The 18,986-nt window shown below is 43.7% G+C and overlaps 1 protein-coding gene across 4 annotated transcripts in view; it reads right to left on the bottom strand.

Moving 5' to 3' along the window:
• Positions 1-18,986, bottom strand: part of SAFB (scaffold attachment factor B) — a 45,502-nt gene that overhangs the window by 18,547 nt on the left and 7,969 nt on the right. For all 4 annotated transcript variants that reach the window (XM_008972644.5, XM_008972646.5, XM_008972645.5 and 1 more), the window contains exons 3-7: positions 8,232-8,296; positions 7,944-8,150; positions 4,491-4,553; positions 1,851-1,878; positions 395-905 (exon numbers count right to left, since the gene is read on the bottom strand). In XM_008972644.5, the coding sequence (XP_008970892.1) occupies positions 395-905; positions 1,851-1,878; positions 4,491-4,553; positions 7,944-8,150; positions 8,232-8,296 (874 nt within the window). The remainder of the gene's footprint in view (positions 1-394; positions 906-1,850; positions 1,879-4,490; positions 4,554-7,943; positions 8,151-8,231; positions 8,297-18,986) is intronic.

Genomic DNA, 18,986 nt, shown 5'->3' with positions numbered 1-18,986 from the left:
GAAGCAGCATGGAGGAAACAAACTCAAAACCATAAAATTCGTGCTGAGGTTGCATACCTACCCGAAATTTAGTTCTGAAAAAATGATACCCCGACAAACTTGTATTGAAAATCTGACCTAACCATAAGATTTCAGACCCACAGGAGTTAATTAATTCTGCTGGGCTAAAGGTAATTAGGAAGAATTAAAGAACACAACCATGGTAGGTTGAGAAAAGAAAAAAGATTATGTAATCAGTGTAAAATACACAAAGAGAAACGAAACATTCTTTAGAAGCAAAACTACAATTTCGTCAGTCTGGCTGGCCAATTGCAGAAAAAAACAGCTTATGTGTGTCATTACATGACCAATGAAAAGGAGATAGCGTCTGGTCTAAAACTGAGAAAAAACAAACCTCATTTTCTGATCAGCGCCCTCACTGGTTGAGGACTCTTTAGGAGCCGGAGGGACTTCATTACAAGCGTCAAAATCAAACTTCCTCCCGTCTTCTTTGCTATCTCTGGCTTCTGGGCTTGGGGCTTCCGTGGGTGCTTCTGCGAGCTCCTCGCTAGAGGCCTCCGCGAGCTCGGAGGCCGCACTACTCTGCTCAACTGCCGGCTCTAGCCCTACAGGCTCACAGTCCGTCCTCTCGCCATCGCCTGGCTGCTCCGCGGGCTCCCTTTTCACTACCGCTAACAGGCTGTCTGCCTTGCTCGACTGAGCGTGTGCTGTTGACTCGCTGGCCAAATCTAAATCACCCTCTTCCGGATGGGCGCTGTCAAATAGGTCCTCTTCCTCCGCAAGCTTTCTGTCTGGCCCCACGCTACTTGTGTCCTGTGCAAATGGCTGCTCCAGCTCGGAACTTTCTTCTTTTACTGGCTCAGATTTACAAGTTTCCCCCAAAATGTCGAGTATTTTCTCATTTTCTACGGATTTAACAGGAATAGAATGGCACAAGGTTTAATTACCAGGGAAATAAAGCAATCACAAATGTGGAACTGGCACGGCTGCCACACTAACACGAAGAGAACTGCTAGCTACACAGAGATTGGAAAACCCGCGGGTACACAAAGTTATACTGGTTACACTACCTGCGCCGCGACCGCCTCTAGGTAAGCCTCTACGCTACACGGAAGAGAAAAGCATCCCAGAGATTTAACCCCCAAAACCTTCTGGCTGATTCTTGACAGTCTTCATTCTGTCGTCGTTTAGATATGACTCTTCCAAATTTAGCTTCCAAAGTCCAAGTTGCTTAACTGAATGTATCACCATTCACTGAACAGCTCAATTTCCAAATTTCTTTGAATTTCTTTTAACAGAACAGTCCAACATGAAAACCAGAATCTCTTCCATCCGTGCTCTGAGATATTTGCAGTCCAGAAAGTGAACAGTGTTTGGAATTCTCATGAAGACACTCTTTCCTCTTCTGGAATCCAGTTATGTCTCAAATTTATGTTTTAAAATGTATCTCCCTACCACTACCTGAGCTGCCTCAATTAAAAACCACAAAATTAAGCTACTGCCCAATATCACAAGATCTGTTTTGTGGGTGCAGAGGTATTAGCTCTCAAGAGAGGCATCCGGAACTCTTTCTCTATGTATGATTCAATGCTGTTGATATTCAAAAAGGCATGAGATACTTTCATCTCACCAATACATTTTGTAAAATGAGAAGTGAGCCACTTTCACAGATCTGGTGATATGGCTGGGTTTCCAATCTCTATGATCCTGGTAGGTTTTGGATTGTAAACCTTTAGAACAATGTATACTATAGTAAGGTAACTTTTAAAAATCAAAGAATTCAAATTAGAGAAGGTGGAAAACTAGAATGGTTCCAAACCCCCGCTGGTAAGTTTTTCATTTAACAGTACCTGGCTCCAGGGATGGCTCTTCAATTTCCTGCAAGAAAAAACGTAAATAAGACTGTGCCAGATGAATGACACCTACAGTTTATTCAAATGAAAACCCAGAATAACTAAAGAGGGAATTTTAAAAATCCAGGGAGGGAAACTCACAAACGCAAGAGGTGGAGAACCTGCTTGTTCTAGGAATGGCTCCATAACACTGGCATCCACTTCACTCAGCCCATCCTCCATTCAGTCTCCCCTGCAGGGGCCTGGAACTGGTCTCACTTCATGGTCAGGCACTCATCATAAGCATGCCTGACCCTCTAGATTGAACTCTCAAATTCAAGGAGAGCAGTGTTTTCATTTTTCTACTGTTAGCATCTAGAGGAATGCATGGCACATTAACAGTCACTTTTTCACTCAACGAAGCTACGACAACTTTCTGATATTCGAAAGACTGAGGGAATATAGGCCCAGGTGGTATGACTCCTGCTCTTACTTGGCATGGTGGTGCCAGCATGAAAAACTTTGTAAATACCCTCCCTCCTTCATCTCCTCTTTCAATCAGTGTCCCCACCAGGCCAGTTCTAGAAGTCATTCAGACTCTTCCCAGGAAGCCCTGTCCACTCAGGCTGGTGCCATCCTTGCCTATTGTGGCATCTGGTTGTATTATCCCCATCCCATCTCTCTGCACCTTGTGTCCACAGTAAGCTCATGTCCCTCTGTGGCCTTCAGCCTTCAGCCAATGGATCCCTATGCCACCTCCCTCCCTGACAGGCCCAGCCCTCCCCTGCCCCATCCAGCCAAGTCATCCACATCCCTCAGTATCCAGCTCAGTGGCATCTCCTTTCAGGAAGGCTTTCCCTATTTCCCTCTAACCCAACTCCAGCTGTGCCCCACTAAGCAAAGGAGCTTTTTCCACATGATGTGATCCCCCAGCCTTTATGTTTCCTGTGCACACAAGGTACACTCCTCTGGAATTCCAGTCAACTGATGGGCACTGACTAGGTTCCAGGCACAAATGTAAGCACCTTACATACACACAAACTCGTCATCGGTCGCAGGAGGTTGGTCCTAATGGTAGCACCCTTCTTTTTACAGAGTAACAGACTGTGACCAGACAGAGTAACTTGCCCAAGGACACACAGCAGGTGGGAAGCAGAGACAGGCTCTGAGCAAAGGCCGTGTATGAGTGTGAGTCTGCACTGTTAACCATCAGGCCAGGCCCCATGAGCATGGGGACCACCCTTCCTTCTCATTCATCTATGTAATGCTGGTAGTTAATGCCACACCTGACACATCACAGGGGATTCACATATACCCAATAAGTAGGTGTGACTGAATTATAACTTCCCCTTGGAACTGCCCTGCCATTCCAGGATGCTCTATGAAACTGTACACTTTCCTCATGCTTTCACTTATTTTTAATCAGTTTTTTCCCCATGTACCCTACCCCATGCTGGGAATTCAGACCATAGGACTGAAGCAAATCATCAATGTTGGCAGAATAATTCTTCCTCATTTTCTCTAAAGAGAAGCAAATACATTCCTATTTGTTTAGGAGAGACTGTAGGTTTCCCATTTTAACACGGGAGACTGTGACCAAGAAAGAGCCAGGGGAAAGTGACAAGATCCGGCTCCTCCTCTCCTTTCTGAGTCGGGAATGGCCGTGTCAATTCGCAGGTGGAGAGACGGCAGCTCTAAAAGCGAACTGGGTTTCACCACATTTTCTTGAGATTTGTGCCCTCCTCAAGGCTGGAGCTCTGGCTTTCCAGTATCTCCCTTGCCCTTGCATGGCAGAAGCAAATGGAGATCTTTTCCAAAAGGTGATTTCTAATTACAATAGCATAGATGACATTTAAAAAGAAGACGGGAAAATAAATAAATAAATAAAAAGGCCAGGCAAAAGCTGGCTCGATCTTCATTTCTCCACAAAAAGTTCTCCTAAGAATTAGCCAGCTACCTAGGTAAGTGTGTTCTAACAATTTGTATCTATGTAGGCTGGAAAAAAAAAGGAAACTCAAGACCCACAAATATAAAAATCATACCTGGAAATTCTCAACTCATCTGTTCTCATCTAAGATTTAATATTTACAGAAATGCCAATGAAACAGGTAGGATGATACAGTCATTAAATGAAATCTGGGCAATTTCAGAAAAAACGAAACAAAAACAAAACAAAACAAAACAAAAAAAACTTCCCAAAGACAAGACCAGAACCCCTGAGACCCCACCTTCCCCAACAGGGCTCTGTCAACCCTCAATCCCCATCTGGGCCCTATTCATCTTTCCCAGGTAGCCATGCCCTCTTGCTGTCTCATCAAATCATCTTTCTGCAGGGGATGCCACCCAGGGTAGATGAGACAGACTGCCTTCCCCCCCCACAAGCAATGAAATTAAGAATGCCACAAAACATGACTCTAATGACTGCTGGTAAGCCACAGCGCTTGGAGGCCACTCGTCGAAGCCTAGAGTTAAGTCCCTGGCAATGCATACATTATATTTGGAGGAAAGCAGAAAGCAAACACCCACTAACGATCCTGACAAAGGAAACAACCCTTGTGGTGATTATTAGCTGGAACTGGCGTATGGTGTCTGAAATGGTTTCCAGAAATTGTGGTCTGACCTTTCATTCTAAAAGTACTGAGACATACAACAGTTTACCTGTAATATAGTGAAGTCAGATGATGAAGTATCTAAATTGTTTATAGTTTCTTTGTCCTCTATCTGTAAAATAAATGGAGAAAATACAGTTCATCACACCAACAATAACGTAACATAATGGTACATCTGTACAATGAAAAGTGAACAGCTATGAAAATAATTCACAACAAAATTTTAAACCCAGGGCAGAAATCAAAACACTATTATAGTATAATTGCAGCTAAACTGAAAAAAAAGTTGTATGTAAATGTCCACCTGCACATAGACTAGGAAATCTACTAATATGGTAGCTATGTAGGTTTTAAGATGCAAAAGAAAGAAAAAAAAGTCTAAGTCAAACAGAAAAGAGATGAAAATGAGTGCACAGCCTCTAAGTGGATCTGAGCACAGGGTGAGGGCTGTTCTTCCAGGAGCAATGGCTAGAGTCCTGCTGAAGTGGAGCCTTCAGCCACCGCTGCTCGCCCAGCCTGGATGCTGAGGATGTGGGACCTGCTGGCCCTGGGGTAGGTACCTCCCTCAACGGAACAGCATCTCCCAGCATGAGGGTGAGGACAGGAGCTCGAGACTGGCAATATCCTATACCCTACTTGCAGGGGAAGAATAGCTTTTATTCTAAGAAGTAGGCTCTGCCCAAAAAGGCAAAGGATTCCCCAAAGAAAGAAAGGGGGTTCAGATAATTTGTGACTGAAACCAATTTTGGCCATCTGCTCTAAAGCCCTGAAATTTGAGATATACTTAGGGGGAGACGTTTTCAGATATTTTATAACCAGCATGTATTTTTATCACTATATTTCACTAGGAAAGACACGCACACGATCAAAAGACTCAAAAGGTACAAAAGCCCATTCACTGAAAACCACTCTCCACTACTCCTTTCTTCCTGCCATGCAGCGGTCATCGCATACGCTACACGTGTTTAAGTGCCAAAGACCATCTCCCCTTCGACATCTGCACGAGGGGCAGCACATCATTCTGAACCCTCCCCAAGTGTCACTTCTCTTTTGGAGATTGTTTGAGTTCACACAGATGTGCTTAGTTCATTTTGATGGTTACACAGCAGTAAAAACTGTATTCGTGGTGGTACATTTCATAACTCTACGGTGCTTTCTAGATGCTAGGCATTGAACTAGGCTGGGAAACACTTTGTTGGAGCTGCCTAGTAAATTCTTCAGGAATTGTAGAACAGATGAGTCAGGACTCCTCTCTGACACTAAAGCACAAAAGCAGCCATAGACAATAGTATCAATAGGTGTGGTTGTGTTCTCAGAAAACTTCATTTACACAATGAGACCCTGTCTTGAAAAAAAGCAAAACAAAGCAAAAACAAAAAAACCCCAAAACAAAAACAAAACAAAACAAAAACAACCCAGGTGACAGCCAACTTGATGACTTCTGCTTTAAGTGTATAATAAACATCCATCCATTGAATCTTCCGAAAACCTCTTGCAAGTGAGGAGCAGAGGTTAAGGAGTTTGTCCAGGGACACACAGAAATTGAACCATCTCCAGAATCTACCTCTGAACTTTTTTTTTTTTTTTTTTGAGAGTCTCACTCTGCCGCCCAGGCTGGAGTGCAGTGGCACAATCCTGGCTCACTGCAACCTCCACCTCCCTGGTCCAAGTGATTCTCCTGCCTCAGCCTCCTGAGTAGCTGGGATTACAGGTGTGAGCCACTGTGCCCAGCCAAGCCACCGCACCTGGCCTCAACCCTTAAAACTATACTGCTTCCAGGCATTTAGGATGTTTCCAGCTTTTGTTGCAGAATGTATGATTTTCTGCTTAGGAGGGAAAAAAAACAGCCTTAAGAAGATGCAGCCATTCAGGAAGGGTAAGTAACTCCTGCTGCTGTGCAAGTGTTTCTGCTACTCCTTTTTAGAAGCTGATGAATGGGACTCACCAAAAATTGCACACCCTATTTGTATCAGAATAACTCTCAGCCACTTCTCAGACTCAAATCCTCCATTCAAATATGACAATCTGCTACCTCTAAGGATACTTGGAATCAGTTCCAAGAGGAAATGCAAAAATATTCTGAAGAAATGCAGAAGCGGACTGACTGGCATACAACAAGGTTTCTGTCCACCAAGACTGCTTGAGAAGCGCTCACTGCGGAAGACCTAAGGACCAGGACAAGAACAGGGCCCCCCACGAGCCAACACAGAAAGGGCCCCACAGCTTCTCATACGCATCACTTTTTCTGTCTGACAAACATTAATCATCAGGTAAATGAAATTAATATCAAATTAATGGCACCAAGACAACATCATACATAAGTTAAGTACATGGCCTCTGGAATTAGCCTGATCTTAGTTCTTATTCTGTTATGAGCTGTGTGTCATCTGGAGATGTTTTTTAGTTCTTGCCTTCCCAATTTCCTCAACTGAAAATGGGGACAACAGCACCTCATGTTGCTATTAGAAGAATTAAAGGGCACATGCTGGGCGTGGTGGCTCACACCTGTAATCTCAGCACTTTGGGAGTCTGAGGCAGGCGGATCACCTGAGGTCAAGAGTTCAAAAGCAGCCTGGCCAACATGGTGAAAACCGTCTCTACTAAAGATACAAGAAAATTAGTCGGGCTTGGTGGTGGGCGCCTATAATCCCAGCTACTCACTCGGGAGGCTGAGGGAGGAGATCACTTGAACCCAGGGGGCAGAGGTTGCAGTGAGCTGAGATCACGCCACTGCACTCCAGCCTGGGCAACAGCAGCAAAACTCAAAATTCTGTCTCAGAAAAAAAAAAAAAGAAAAAGAAAGGAAGGGCATAATGCCAATGCCTGGTAGGTAGTATTCAGGAAATACTACCCACTATAATCTAACTATCCATTTGATATGTTTCTAACAGGAAAAAAATTTACGTTTAAAAACAACATCCAGGTTAATACTTGAGGTTAACTCTTAAGATAGGTATCAACTGGCTGTTTTTTTTGTTTGTTTGTTTGTTTTAAACAAGAGATAGGTTTCTGTCAGACTCTGCCACCCAGGCTGGAGTTCAATTGCACAATCATAGCTTAGTACAGCCTTGAACTCCTGGGCTGCTCCTTCCGCCTCAGCTTTCTGAGTTACCGGATTACATGAGTGCATCAAGGCACCCAGCTCAACAATTGCTTCTTAACAGGAAAACACCAACTTCTAACCTCTTCCTAGTTCAATGCTTTCAAGGTACCTAGGCCATAACACCACAGATCAAGTCCTGCAACAGGAAGAGTCTGAATGGTTGTCCTCAAAATGTCTCATACTGTATGCCGCAAATGGATAGCAAGTACGTATGAAATGTTATAAGACATCACCTTTCAACAAAACAAATTGGTTCAGAATCATCTGAACCAACTGACCCTTATTCTACTGAACTGGCATTACAGAACAACTTACTTCCCAATATGAAACTGATCACCTATTTTAATTGTGGAACTGATACATTCAGGGCACATTCTAGAGACATTGCCGGTTACCTACAGCATGTTCCTGAAGCTGCTCCGGAAGCTCTTTCATTTCCCCCTCGACTAGCTCTCTACTATCCGACAGGGACTCCTGGAGGTTATCAGCATCATCGTCTTCGACACAATCTGCCACGCTTCCATTATCAATTTCTGCTTCATCCAACACACTGATATCCATGATGTCGATGTCCTGCAAGTTCTCCAGACTGGTCTCAACATCCTCCTGTGACACAACCAGACCGAACCATCATGTGACCGCCACTGGTCCATCCACCACGCTACTCACTCGCAAGGCTGCACATACCTGTCCATCCCCAGAGTTTTCCTCCAGCCCGTTATCTTCCACACCCTCTTCTTCTGGTTTGCGCCCTGAAGACAGAATCATTTACAGCATGAGATCAAATGATACGCACTTTACAGAAGCAACAATGCCCTGAGCACTACACAAGTGGTCACTTTATAAACATCTGAGACACCTCACTACTTAGGGACACTTCCTAATCCAGGAATGAGGCCATTCCGCACAAGCCAGCCCTGCCCCACCCCCAAGCAGAAGAGGTTCTGTTCTTGTCTGAGCTGTGGAAGTAGAAGTGCAGAAAACAGGTTCTTAGTAAAGTTGAACAGGATCAGACCTGTCCTCAGCTCTGCCCTTCTTCCTATCCCAAGTGTCCTTGTTTGAGGGAAAAATTATTTGTTGCAAATGTGCTGCCTTTTAGTTAAGGAACATGTTTTCCCACAGAAACTGCGCACGCCCGAGTATGCACATTTTTAATGCTTAAAAAGAAAAAAGAAGGGCCGGATGCGATGGCTTACGCCTGTAATCCCAGCACTTTGGGAGGCCTAGGCGGGCGGATCACCTGAGGTCAGGAGTTCGAGACCAGCCTGGAAAACATGGTGAAACCCCGTCTCTACTAAAAATACAGGACAATCACTTGAACCCAGGAGGCGGAGGTTGCACTGAGCCGAGACTGCGCCACTGCACTCCAGCCTGGGCAACAAGAGCGAAACTCGGTTAAAAAAAAAAAAAAAAGAAAGAAAAACAAAAAACCCACATACTATCAAGATACTCCAGAGGGGCTGGGCACGGTGGCTCATGCCTGTTAAGTCCAGCACATTAGGAGGCCGAGACAGGTGGATCACTTGAGGTCAGGAGTTTGACACCAGCCTCGCCAACCTGACGAAACCCTGTCTCAACTAAAAATACAAAAAACTAGCTGGTTGTGGTGGCGGTTGCCAGTAATCTCAGCTACTCAGGAGGCGGAGGCAGGAGAATCGCTTGAACTCTGGAGGTTTAGGTTGCAGTGAGCTGAGATCGTGCCGCTGCACTCCAGCCTGGATGACAGAGCAAGACTCTGTCTCAAAAACAAAACAAAAATTGCAGAGGAAGGTTTTTTTTTAACTTATACATTTCCATCAACAGCGAATTAAAAAGTGCCAATCTCGTGCGCTTGTAGTCCCAGCCACTCGGGAGGCTGAGGCAGGAGAATCGCTTGAACCCGGGAGGCAGAGGTTGCAGTTAGCCGAGATCATGCCACTGCACTCCAGTCTGGCAACAGAGCGAGACTCCGTCTCCAGAAAAAAAAAAAAAAAAAAAAAGCCAATCTTTCTTGAATCTCTGTTAAAAATTTGCTATTTTTCTTTATCTTTGCCAATATGCTAGGTAAGAAAAGGAATACTGTTTTAACACGAATTTATCTCCTGACTACTCAAATTGCTTTGAGTCATTTGCTTTTTGTTGTTGATCACCTGTACTTTTCTAAAAATTTCTGATTTACACCCCACTATTTAAAAACTTCGGCTCCGGCCGGGCACGGTGGCTCACGCCTGTAATCCCAGCACTTGGGAGGCCGAGGCAGGCGGATCACCTGAGGTCAGGATTTCAGGACTAGCCTGACTGACATGGAGAAACCCTGTCTCTACTAAAAAAAACAAAAAAACAAAAAAACAAAAAACAAAATTAGCCAGGTGTGGTGGGGCATGACTGTAATCCCAGCTACTTGGGAGGCTGAGGCAGGAGAATCGCTTGAACCCAGGGGGTGGTGGTTGCGGTGAGCCGAGATCCTGCTGTTGCACTCCAGCCTGGGCAACAAAAGCAAAACTCCATCTCAAAAACAAAACAAAACAAAACAAACAAACAAACAAAACACTTTGGCTCCATCCCCCATCATTTGAAGTTTATATATCATATGTACAAAACATATTTTCCCAGTTCTTTACCAGTTTTTAAATTTTGTTTACAGGTTTTGAGTACACTTCACTGTTTTGTTTTTTTTTGGGGGGATGGAGTCTTGCTCTGTCACCCAGGCTGGAGTGCAGTGGCCTGATCTCAGGCTCACTGCAACCTCTGCCTCCTGGGTTCAAGTGATTCTCCTGCCTCAGCCGCCTGAGTAGCTGGGATTACAGGCACCTGCCACTACACCCAGTTAATTTTTGTATTTTTAGTAGAGATGGGGTTTCACCATGTTGGCCAGGCTGGTCTCAAACTCCTGACCTCAGGTGATCCATCTGCCTCAGCCTCCCGAAGTGCTGGGATTACAGACATGAGCCACCGCGCCCTGGCCCATTTCACTCTTATGTGGCCAAGCTATTAATTGTTTTTAAAATGTAAGTGGTTTATACCTTCATGCTTGGATGTCCTCCTCCATACTGAAGGCTAAATAATATACACCTGTATTTAGTTCTTTTGAAGTTTTAAACATTTATTCTCTCAGTTTCATGTTGAGTGAGACTATTTTCCCAATAGTTGTCCCATTTGGAAACTGATTTCCCAGCACCACTGACTACACAGTACTTGCCCCCGACCAATTTGAATTGTTGGCTTCCTCAATATTATATTTGTATTTATGTCTGGGATTACTTGTTTCCATTCTCTTCCACTGATCTGTTATTTTTGTTCCAGTTTTAGATATGTGGCATTACCATGTTTTTCTAAATAGAAAATACTTGCCGGGTGTGGTGGCTCATGCCTATAATCCCACCACTTTGGGAGGCCAAGGCAGGTGGATCATCTGAGGTCAAGAGAAGAGTTTGAGAACAGCCTGGCCAACATGGCAAAACCGCATCTCTACTAAAAATACAAAAAAATTAGCCAGGCGTGGTGGCAGGCGCCTGTAATCCCAGCTTGGGGAGGATGAGGCAGGAGAATCGCTTGAACCTGGGAAGTGGAGATTGCAATGAGGCGAGAACACACTACTGCACTCCAGCCTGGGTGACAGAGCAAGACAGACTGTCTTTAAAAAAAAAAAAAAAAAAAAAAAAAAAAGACTAAGATTAAGTATAAAAAAAAAAAGAAACTAAAAAACGATTGGAAAGTATGGCTTAACTCCAGGTTTTCCTTCAAGAGTTTAGTAATTTTAGGCTGGGCGTGGTGGCTCACACCAGTAATCTCAGCACTTTGGGAGGTCGAGGTGGGCGGGTCACCTGAGGTTAGGAGTTTGAGACCAGCCTGGTCAACATGGTGAAACCCCAGCTCTACTAAAAATACAAAAATTAGAAGGACATGGTGGCAGGTGCCTGTAATCCCAGCTACTCGGTGGGGGGGATTGACGCAGGAGAATCGCTTGAACCCAGGAGGCAGAGGTTGCAGTGAGATGAGATTGAGCCACTGCACTCTGGTGTGGGTGACAGAGACAGACTCCATCTCAAAATAAATAAAATAAAAAGAGTTTAGTAATTTTAAAAAATGTGAAAAACATCAAGAGGCAGCATACCTTCTTAGGTTCATACTTCTCCTGTCAGCCAACAATGCTAAGAACAGGGAAGTCATTTCCCCAACTCCCCTTGTGCAACTTCCCAATTTTTCTTACTAATTGATGATTTATAACATTTGCCACAGTTCACAAGGGCAGGCATGCTGGCACCTTCATCTGAACAGCAGTATTTATATAGTCATTTGCTTTTTCATACAAATGATAAAATGAGTAGAGAATAGAAAAATGTGAACGACGATACCAGAAATAACAGAACTGAAGCAAAAATGGAAGGCATTAGGCATGGCAAAAATGAAATTTCTGGTGTCAGGAACAGGCGTGCTCAAATTAAACTCTTTGACTGTCTTCCATGTGAAGAATAAAATCACATGCATGAAATCCATGAAATAGACTCTGGAAGACCACATCTCAAAGGCAAGGCATAATGTAGCATCATTTCATGTTTTAGAGCTACTGCCAGCACAGCTTCCTAGCATTCCTTATAGAAGGCGGTGCTCAGCTTTTTGAAGAACATGGGAGAAAAGCTGATCAAACACACAACTTTGGGAAAACTACTTCCTGCCAGGCCTCTTTCCCAATGTGAAGAATAGTCTTATTTTTTTTTGGAGACAGGGTCTGACCCCGTCACCAAGGCTGGAGTGCAGTGGCATGTCTTGGCTCACTGCAGCCTCTGCCTCCCAGCATCAAGGGATCCTCAAGGGATCCTCCCACCTCAGTCTCCCGAGTAGCTGGAACTACAGGCACGTGCCACCATGCTCGGCTAATTTTTGTATTTTATGTAGCAGTGGGGTCTCACTATGTTGCCCAGGCTGGTCTTGAACTCCTAGGCTCTCAAGTGAGTCTCCTGCTTGGGCCTCTCAAAGTGCTGGGATTACAGGCACGAGTCACCACATCCAGCCTGAAAATCAATTTTTTTTTTTTTTTTTGAGATGGAGTCTGGCTCTGTAGCCCAGGCTGGAGAGCAGTGGCACGATCTTGGCTCACTGCAAGCTCCACCTCCCGGGTTCACACCATTCTCCTGCCTCAGCCTCCCGAGTAGCTGGGACTACAGGCACCCGCCATCACGCCCGGCTTATTTTTTGTATTTTTAGTAGAGACGGGGTTTCACCGTGTTAGCCAGGATGGTCTCGATCTCCTGACCTCGTGATCCACCCGCCTTGGCCTCCCGAAGTGCTAGGATTACAGGCGTGAGCCACCACGCCCGGCCGAAAATCAATTGTTTTAAGGCTAAGTGTTGTTTCAAGCAGTATTAAGGAAACAAGGTCTGACACTGTGGCTCACACCTATAATCCCAGCACTTTGGGAGGCCGAGGTGGGTGGATCACTTGAAGTCAGGAGTTTGAGACCAGCCTGGTCAACACGGTGAGACCCTGTCTCTACTAAAAATATAAAAATTAGCCAGGTGTGGTGTCAGGCACCTGTAATCCCAGCTACTCGGGAGGCTGAGACAGGAAAATCACTTGAACCCAGGAGGCGGAGGTTGTGGTGAGCTGAGATTGTGCCACTGCACTCAGCCTGGGTGACAGAGTCAGACCCTGTCTCAAAGAAAAAAGAAAAGACAATTAATTTGTCCATACTGGAAACTATTCTTGTAACTGGATAAATATGTAACATCCTGGGGGGAGAAAAAAAGAAAAGCCAAAGACAAAAATTCCAAACCTAATTATTTGTACTGTAATTGACGTTTAAATATTCTAATTTCATTCATATTTTTAGAATTACCTTATTTACAAAGATAGGGGACTATCAAACTGATAACAGAATTTAATACATGATGTTTTGGTCAGTTGGCTGGGAAATCCATCCCCATTTTATACCATTATTTCTTTGGCAAAACATGCCTCGAGGTCTAAAAAACAGCTGGAACTCAACCCAGTGGTCTCTGTAAACATGCTGGGAAGAGATACCAGAGCATTGCCACAGAATGATTATATTTGATAAAATTGCTACAATTCTATGATACGTATGTTGGTTTCTGTCCAATCCTATTCCAGATAATAGGAAAAATCTACTAACTTATCAGAAACTTGCTGCCCTCCATACGGTGTTCTCTCTTCCTCAGGAGGGGTACTAGATTTTCATCAAACAGAATCAGGGTTTTCCACTTCTATGACCACTTTTCTCCCAAGCAGTATGTACAGGTACACTGCAGCCAAATCCTTCTCAGGGGAAAGCTCCCCCGAGGTAAAATGTGACTGGAAATGTCAAGAGAACATGCAATCTTCAAAATGTTTAATCTTCAACGTATAAAGCACATCCCTGACTGGAATGTTTATTAATCATCACTACTTGAGGAAAGACAGTATTCTCCAGAGAAGAAAAACGTCTAAAAAAACCAAAAAATGAATGCAAATGGGAAAAGTATAACTCTCTGGCAAAAACTGAAGAGCCATTGATTTGTCTTTAGTATCAAAGCCAATGTGCCCCTCGAATCCTTCTACCTCAGCTCTTCACCCTAGTTTGTGGTCTCAGCTATGGGCATGACCGTCGTCGCCTCTATCGCCTGCTCGTAGCTCCCTGCCTGGGATTCCATCTCTTGCCTTCTGTTAAGCTTCTGCCTCAGAGACTGTCCAATCTCACTGCTGACTCCGCTGCCCTGGACTTCTGCTGGGATGCTCCCATAGTACCCAGGGCTGCATGTGGGTGGTTCATTACTTTCTGATTTGATTACACAAACACACTTCCCTAATTATGCAAATATACCTATTAAACTTTACTGCAGTAACAGAAGATTCATCCTCCTAAGTATAGGAAGTATAAAGCTATAATACCTTCCCTTTTCCCTACTGTCCTCTTAAGAGGTTACCAACGTTCCCAGCTTGGTGGTGCCTCAGGACATCGTCTTGCGTCTACATACATTATATGATACATATGGAAATAAGCTTGTGATGAGATGAAATCTTATTGTTAGTGAGCAATGACACAAGTTACAGAAACTACTAACAGGCCTTGGACATTTTTATGTACCGCGTATTGATCCACCTCCATCTTTGACTCCATGCTACGGCAGTTCCCCACGTTAGCTGCCTTCTCAAAAAGGCTGTAGCAATTTATTGTCTCCAACACCTACAACTTCCCCAATACCCTTGCCAATGTGGGAGAACAGGAACTGTGTAAAAAAAAATTTTTTTTTGAGATGGAGTTTCGCTCTTGTTGCCCAGGCTGGAGTGCAATGGCGTGATCTCGGCTCACCGGAACCTCCGCCTCCTGGGTTCAAGCGATTCTCCTGCCTCAGCCTCCCGAGTAGCTGGGATTACCAGCACGTGCCACCACACCCGGCTAATTTTGTATTTTTTTGTGGAGACGAGGTTTCTCCATGTTGGCCAGGCTGGTCTCAAACTCTTTACCTAGAGTGACCCGCCCACCTCAGCCTCCCAAAGTGCTAGGATTACAGGTTTGAGTCACCGCACCTTGCGTAACTGTGTAAATTTTTACCAGTTTGATAGGCAAAAATCTTATATCATTTCAAAATTTGCTATTCTGCAACTACCAGCAAGGGAATCTTTTGGTCTCTAGGCCACATCTGCTTTTTCATTGATCTGTAAATTGCCTGTTCGTAGTCTCTGCTCCTTGTTGACTGGGTTGCCTGTTTTCCTTACTGATTTGTCAGAACATTCAATGCTTTCTGGATATTAGTTTCTTCCTTATTCTGTGCTATAATATTTTCTCCCAGACTGTTGCATACCTTTCTTAACAGAGAGTTAAAACTTTTATGTAGCCAAATTTCTCTTTCTTTGTTGTTTCTCAGTTTTATTCTTACTTCAGGTCTTTCTTATTACTATATTATAAAAAGTATTAAACTAGCTGGAATTTCTATTTTACACAAGAAGAGATAAGATTAGAGCTTTCCCCCACCATCAAATGAACAAACCCTCAAACTTTCTGTTGTTTGCAATATCCTATCATCAAAATTAGAGGAAATCCCTGTATTCCCCCCCGCCCAGAATTTTAGTTATTCTTGTGCATTTTCTTTTTAGACTATTATGGAACACATTATAAAATTTCCTTTTAGGTTACTCTGGAGAAAAGTGACAATTTTCTGATAAAAAGTCATCATATCTAGGAAAATTTTCTCTGCTAAAAAGTCATCACATCTAGGAAATTTTTCTCTAATTAGTGATTTCGCAGGACTTGAAAATTTCCTGTTAATTCTATTTACTATTTAAGAATGTTATGTACATTTCAATGTCAATCTGGCAACATGCTTAATTCTTTGATTCACTAATGATATAACTGTCACCTAAAAAATCCTGGAGAAGTGATTAACAATTTTAACCAGCTAGCAAGTTTGCCAAACTGTTCATGAGGGCTTTGTCACCTTTCTTAAGCTGTCTTTGGCTTGCTTCAGATTGCTTTAACAGTACTTAATTTCCTGAGGTACAATCAGCCCAGTAGTTCTCACAAACCAACTACTGGCCCAGGAGTTGACATCCTAGTTACAGAAGTACATCTAAGTTCCAAGACCCTGGTTTCTTTTTTCTTTTTTTTTTGAGACGGAGTCTTGCTCTGTCGCCCAGGCTGGAGTGCAGTGGCGCAATCTCGGCTCACCGCAAGCTCCACCTCCCGGGTTCACGCCATTCTCCTGCCTCAGCCTCCTGAGTAGCTGGGACTACAGGCGCCCGCCACCAAGCCTGCCTAATTTTTTGTATTTTTAGTAGAGATGGGGTTTCACCGTGTTAGCCAGGATGGTCTCGATCTCCTGACCTCGTGATCCGCCTGCCTCGGCCTCCCAAAGTGCTGGGATTACAGGCGTGAGCCACCGCGCCTGGCTGCAGACCCTGGTTTCTAATAGCTCTCCTCAAAAGGGCCCGGGGCACCTGGAAGAAATGGCTGATTCTGGGGAAAGGGCAGGAAAAGCATAAGATGAGACTCACGTACCCTGCCATTCCAGAAGGTAAAAAAGTATCCCAAGAATGGCATGAACATGTGGAAATGACAGGGGAGCCTGTCTGACAGGGTTCCCAATGGAACGTTTTGCACATTGTAGTAAATAAGCATAAAGGCTTTCAACCTATGGAATAAAATAATCTAAGTTCACACAGATAAATGAGGGCAAAGGGCAAGCTATTCCTTATGTCAGTAAACCAAGTAATAAACAAACAATAACAAAATTAAAAAATCACCATTTGGCAACTACCAGAATAAATGAATAGACAGGAACTGGTGGTTGCTGAAACTAATGGACGATGAGCAGGATATTTACAAAGTCTCAGAGTATCTTCCCCACAAATGTAACTGTGAAAAGGAAGACAGTAACTTTCCAGTGGAGAAACCTGGCCAATAGCATTTGAAGTCAGCTAACATGGCCAATAATGGCTCAAACTGACAGCATGTGCCTCTGGATAGTATACTCTGATGACAATATAGGCTGGGCGTGGTGGCTCATGTCTGTAATCCCAACTCTTTTGGGAGGCCAAGGTGGGAGGATCGCTTGAGCACAGAAATTCAGGGTTGCAGTGACCTACAATTGCACCATTGCACTCTGGCCTGGGTAACAGGGCAAGACCCGGTTTCAAACCAAAACAAAACAAAAAACAGGAATACAACATGTCTGGTGTATTTCTGACAAGCGTATAACTTGATCCTTATTATGGGGCGGGGAGAACCCAAAACAATTCAAATAGAAAAATAAACTACAAAATAAGTGTAAGTGTTCAAGATTAAAGAAAACTAAGGAAACATGACAACCTGATGCAATGCATGACTCTGGACATTTTTTTCTGAGTTATAGAGAATATTATTGGAACAAACTACTGAATCTAAATGAGAACTAAGACGAGGTGGCAGTATTCTATCAATGTTAATTTCCTGATCTGGACATCTACAGTTAGGTAATATCCTTACTTTACTGCAGTACGTAGGGCAAAGGGGCATATGCGCCTTGCAACTTACCATGCGGTCTAGTAAAAACATACATACAAGGAGAGAAAAGGACAAGGCAAATGTAGTCAGATGGCAATATTTGGGGACTCTGGGTAAAGGGTATACGGGAATTCCTTGCATTATTCTTGCAACTTAAGTATGAAATTGCCAAAATGAACAAAAACTGAACAAAACAAGCCAGCAGCAAAGGATTGGGTAATACTTAACCAAGCAAACAGGCCAACTTTGCATCTCCAGTTACAAAACATTCTCAAACACCATAAAACATCCTATTAATTTGTACTTTGTGATGACACTACAAATAAATTTAGTTTCCTGGTAATTATTTTATTTTTTCGAGACAGAGTCTTGCCCTGTTACCAGGTTGGAGAGCAATCACAGCCCAATCATGGTTCACTGCAACCTCAAATTCCTGGACTCACGTGATCCTCCCACCTCAGTCTCCTGAGTAGCTGGGACTACAGATGCACGCCATCACATCTGACTAATTTTTCTAATTTTTTGGAGAGATGGGGTCTCACTATGTCACCCAGGCTGCTCTCCAACTCCTGGGCTCAAGTCATCCTTCCGCCTCGGTGTCCCAAACTGTTGGGCTTACAGACGAGAGCCATCTCGCACAGCCCCTGATAATTATTTCGAGAGTCTGCTAAGATGGTGAGAGTCACGTCATGTGGAATGTGACTTTTGCTGTATAAGCAGTTTTTTAAAAAAATGTTAAAGTGACAATTCTGTTTTGGCCAAGTGCTGTTTAAAAGGGATGTCATTTTCTCCAAGTCCAAGCAATAGGAGGAGTACTGAGATTACATGAGATATGCTTTCTGGAATTTTAAAGCATTTTGAATTCACACATTACAGCAGTCCCTCTATTTTCAGTTAAAATCTTGATAAAACCCAATGATAAAGTAGTTGAAAATAATTCAAGAAAACTTATAGACCTGCCCTATCAGATATCAAAATGTACTGTAAATTTCTAGAATAAAACTGATTACAAGAAGCAAAACAAAACAACAAATGAGACACAAAAGAGCTAGTATTGCATGGCTCCATTTTACATGAAGTTCTAGAATGGGTAAAACTAATATCTGGTGAAAGTAATCACAACAGCGACTTTTATTTTTGCAGGGGCTGGGAGGGGAGACGCACTGGGACGGGCAGAAGTGATCTTTCTGATGACAAATGTTTCTTTTCTTTTTTTTTGAGACACAGTCTTGCACTGTTGCCCAGGCTGGAGTGCAGCAGCATGATCTCAGCTCACTGCAACCTCCGCCTCCCAGGCTCAAGTGATTCTCCTGCCTCAGTCTCCCGAGTAGCTGGGATTACAGGCATCCGCCACCATGCCCAGCTAATTTTTGTATTTTTAGTAGACGGGGTTTCACCACGTTGGCCAGGCTGGTCTCGAACTCCTGACCTCAGGTGATCTGCCCGCCTCAGCCTCCCAGAGTGCTGGGATTACAGGCATGAGCCAC

Source organism: Pan paniscus, chromosome 20 (genome assembly GCF_029289425.2).
Source record: "Pan paniscus chromosome 20, NHGRI_mPanPan1-v2.0_pri, whole genome shotgun sequence".
NCBI classification, from domain to species: Eukaryota; Metazoa; Chordata; class Mammalia; order Primates; family Hominidae; genus Pan; species Pan paniscus.
This window is presented reverse-complemented; position numbering and strand designations above follow the sequence as displayed.